Source organism: Morone saxatilis, unplaced genomic scaffold, assembly GCF_004916995.1.
Source record: "Morone saxatilis isolate NCDOM2014 unplaced genomic scaffold, NCSU_SB_2.0 Contig12, whole genome shotgun sequence".
Taxonomy (NCBI): domain Eukaryota; kingdom Metazoa; phylum Chordata; class Actinopteri; family Moronidae; genus Morone; species Morone saxatilis.
Genome location: NW_023339674.1, coordinates 9,350,905 through 9,355,434, shown reverse-complemented (window position 1 = coordinate 9,355,434; position 4,530 = coordinate 9,350,905). Strand labels below are relative to the sequence as shown.

General features: G+C 40.3%; 1 protein-coding gene across 1 annotated transcript in view; it reads left to right on the top strand.

The window, feature by feature from the left end:
- ctdspl3 (CTD (carboxy-terminal domain, RNA polymerase II, polypeptide A) small phosphatase like 3) overlaps positions 1 to 4,530 on the top strand; it is a gene marked incomplete in the record, with an annotated part of 7,966 nt that overhangs the window by 2,623 nt on the left and 813 nt on the right. Inside the window, 6 exon segments of the mRNA XM_035652728.1 lie at positions 449 to 557; positions 1,653 to 1,764; positions 2,631 to 2,717; positions 2,967 to 3,029; positions 3,278 to 3,357; positions 3,992 to 4,118. Coding sequence (XP_035508621.1) covers positions 449 to 557; positions 1,653 to 1,764; positions 2,631 to 2,717; positions 2,967 to 3,029; positions 3,278 to 3,357; positions 3,992 to 4,118 — 578 coding nt within the window.

Sequence of the window (4,530 nt, the reverse complement as noted above, 5' to 3'; positions counted from 1 at the left end):
CATTTAAACATTCAATTACACAACAGACAATAAAATATAAAATATACAATAATATAAAATATACAATAATATAAAATATACAATACTTAGGGTAAACTGCAAAAAGGCAGCAGAAAAATTACAAATTAAACTTTACAGCAGTAAACAGCAAAAGAACAGTCTGTAAAAAAAACAGTAAATAAATAAATAGCAGCCAATTTTAATCTATGTGATATTGTGCAATGGTAAAACTAATAATAATATAATATTAGTGCAGTAGACAGTTTGTCCGGAGTGATTTTTGGGGGTCATTGCTATTCACTTTTGAACAAGTTGTAGACAACAGCTTTAGTAAATGAGTCTCACTGTTGTTGTGCGTTATGTGGGAGCTTCCTCTAATGACTGTCTGAGTGTTACGTTTCCCCGGTGGCTCACAGATTAACGGACTCGTGTTGTTTTATCTATCCAGATGTGAAGTCTGCTGGAACCAAAGTGTTGATGAGCCCAGAACAAGGTGTGTTCGGTTACGGCTCCATTGACCTTCTGGCTGGAGATGAGGAGGAGGAAGTCTTTGATCCGTAAGTGTAAAGCTCCTTTCAGGTACCAGGTAAACATGCAGACAGAGAGAGAACATATTGAACAACTTCTGTTAATATTGTAATAAACGTCCTCTCAATCAGTTCAGTAAATCCAATCCAACTTTATTGTAAGCACTTTAAAACAACAAATTGACCCCAAAGTGCTGTACAGGCAAATAAATAAAAAGACATAAGCGGCTTTGCAACCATGAGGTGGCCAAAATTACAAAATAATACAACAAATAAAAATGAAAACATAAAACATGATAAAAAATAATAAGCAACGCAATAAAAAGCAATCAAAATAAAATAATCAAGTAAATAAAGTCGACATCTTACAGAGAAGAGAAGAGGCCTGTTTAAGAGGCAGATCATTCCATAAGATCCATCAATTAAAAACAGCTTTCATCAATAATTCCTCTCATACTGACCAAAAACATTAATAAAACAGAAGTCTGACAAAATACCAGCAATGTTATGTTTCCATATCTGAAAAGTCACCTGATTTCCATCACAGCCTCGTGCACCGGCGTTGTTCTTTGATTCTGAATCAATTCACAGAATCCAAAAATTAAGTTATGTCGACCACGAAGGCACCGTGCAGCTGCGGTGCACAGGTGGGGAGTTATTTTGAAACGTATCTTTTAAAGAAGACGAGCATTTACACATCTGGCAATTAATAACTTTAAAAATTAACCACGCAAAGCAAAGAAAGAAGGACTTTGCTAAAAAAACTCGATCATTCAGCAGCACCGAACACTAACAAACAAGTTGTTTACTCTCAGGCGGACAGCAGCGTCGAGTACACCATTAAGGTTAAGTGCCAGGTACGTTTTAGATTGTAAGTGAATGGTTCACACACACACAGTGTACGAGAATAAAAATAATCTGTTATTTTAATCAGTTGAATGAGTAGTTAACCAAATAATCCCAGCCCTGCTTACATCCCGGTAACGATACCACATTACTAGATAGAAGACCTGGTACGTCAAATACAGATGTTTCCTTTATGAATTGATTTCTACGGTCCCAGAGCTCGCAGCCTTTTCCCCGTTTCATGTGCTTCAGTACTAAGAACAGTATTTTCTTTCACAGCTTTCGGTTCATCAAGAACATACCGTCACAGTCTCAGCACTCCCGACCCCAGCTCAGAGATATTCCCCCCAAGACCAGGAGCACTCCAGAGGCCACGCTGGTGGTCGACCTGGTGAGTTTAATCCGGAGCTTCAACCTCGACAGATCAATATTAACCGAAGGAGAGCTTAACGAAGAGCTTAACGAAGAGCTTACTACGACGTGTTAACTTATTAAGACGGCAGCGACTGTGAGCTAGAGGAACAGACAGCAGCTGAAATCCACACCAGCTGTGTCAGAGCGGCTCTCTCAAAGTCTCGGTGTGTTCGAGGAACAGTGGGCCTTTCTTAGAGAGTGTTCTTGTCTGTACTTGTGTTCCCATGATGTTGTGAAACATCAGTTCCAATTCAAAGTCCTCATCCTGCCAAGTACAGATGGGACGACTGGAATTGTAACTTTATTAAGCTTTGATTATTTATTTATTTATTTATTTATGTTTTTCAGGCGAGAAAGTAAACCCACTTAGGCTTCGTTCTCGTTTTGGAGATGTGTTGGCAACCAACCACACAAATATAACACAAACAACAACATTTCACTTTATTTTTGTGTCGCAGTACAGTTGTGTTGAGCTAAACTCGCCGGGTTCGAGTCCATACTCGTCGTACCGTATTGAGAGAGGCCGAGTTCCCTGTCCTGAAGTAGTTAACGTGTAATACGTCACACACTTGTTGCCTCACAATAGCTGCACATTGTTTTCCTGCGCTTGGCTCAAACACTGTGGTTGTTTTGGTTTTCCTCATCTGTCTTCAATCTCGACTTTTTTGCACCAGATGTTCTTATTTTCTGTTTTGTAATTCAGACAGATCTATTGTGGGAAACGTACTGCTCTGTTACACCGGTAGTGTGAGTTCATAAAGAGCTTTTATTTCAGGCCGAGATTGTAAAAATCACCATTTTACCGTCGAGAGGAAGCAGTCACATTGATCTGTGTTCCTACAGGAGGAGACTCTGATGTTCAGCTCCCTGAATGTGATCGATGAAGCGGAGTACACCTTCTACACGGCTTTCCAGGACAACCAGTACAAGGTAACAACGACTGGAGACGGTGAAAGGACGATGGAAGAATCACTTGAGTGTGTTTGTCCTCGTCCGTGAGGGATGACGGGAAGCAGGAGAAAGTCTTAATGTGGAGAAATACCAGAACTAACAATAACAGGGGGAAGAGGGAGACGCTTTTAGATTTCTACAGTGGTATGAGATAAAGTTCAACAGTTTTAGGTAACTGAAAGTGGAGAATATGTATTAACTTTAATCCTCTGCTCCCGTTATCAACAGGTGTACATGATCCTACGGCCGCACGTCAGAGAGTTTCTGGAGTCCATGTCAAAGATCTATGAGGTAGCTGTCGGTCTACTATAAAATGTAATGTAGTCGGCTTTATGAGAGCTGTCTGCAGTTTGTTTTTAGAGAGTCGAGGTGGACTGGATCATTAATGATAGTTCCTTCCCCTTAATTCACCTGAACCGATTCATTCCCACCTTTTTTTTTTAATCTTATTTTGAAAATGAATTAAACTAAATGCAGTTTTTCGTTGAGTCCTTGTTTGTGTTGAATCGGTCCCAGCTGCTGTTTGTGTTCGGTTACAGCTCTTTGTTTACACGTGTGCAAAGAAGGAATACGCTGAGAAGATACTGAACATCCTGGACCCGCAGAGAAAACTGTTTCGGTACGTCTCCTTAACAACTGCTTCCACTTGTGTTTCATAAACTCGTTGCTTGACCGCTGAGACGCGCACTCGTCCAGGTTTATCACTCGGCACACTGACCTCGGGCCGCTGCTCGGACATGTTTGTGGTGGGAGCGTTAGTTTGTCACTTCGGGGGTCTTCTCCTGTCTGACGTTAGTGTAGTGACGATGAATGCAGATGTGTTCATGTTATACAGTGAGGACAGCAGATATTAGTTGTCCTTTTGGCTCCAGGTGGTTAATATCACATAGAAAAACTGACACATACAAATCGATTGATAACAGGGTGTCAACTGTCTTTTTAAAAGTGTATACATCAGTTTAGCCACAATTAGAGCCCTTTAAAAACTCTTAAACAGCAAGATTGTTTAATTGTTTAATCTTACAATTAATGGTTAGTAAATGTCCGTTAGCGTGTCGCTGATGAAAGCTTAAAGTGGGGATGAATACAGAACGTATTAAAGGGTATTAAATGTACGACCTCGGTAATAAAGAGAACATTTTAAAGCTGGATTACATTAAGTTATAAAGATGAACCTGTCTGAGATACAGAGACACACTGACACTCACAGAAACGTCTAAATGTTTTTAACGTGTTGATGATTTCCCGTTTAGACATCGTCTGTATCAGGACGACTGCGCCTGCGTCCTCGGACACTACATCAAAGATCTCAACATCCTCGGGAGGGATCTCGCCAAGACAGTCGTTCTGGACAACGCGCCGCACACATACCCGTACCATGTGAGCACTGTGGAGCTGTGTCTGTTAGATGATTACCACATAAAACTGTTGTTTCCTTTGCTGTTATTGGACAGAGCCGGTGATATTCTGTAGTGTTAGTATCAGTAAATCCTGTGAGAAGACCAAAACCAACAGTGTGTCAGTCCGTTACGTCATAAAAGAGCTGCTGTACTTCACTCAGACTGGACTAAATACTGCAGTTGTAAGTTCAGGTGCTTTACAGCAGTAATGTTTATAGGATTCACTCAGAATAAACCACATTGCCGTGTTCATCATAATGAATTGAAATGAGTTTTAATGGTTTTTTGATAATAGTGGAGCTCTATCAGACGAATAATATCTGTCAGACTTCACTACACAGATAATGTTTGTTCATAGGATCAGTTCATCTTTTCATGGGATTTATTGACAC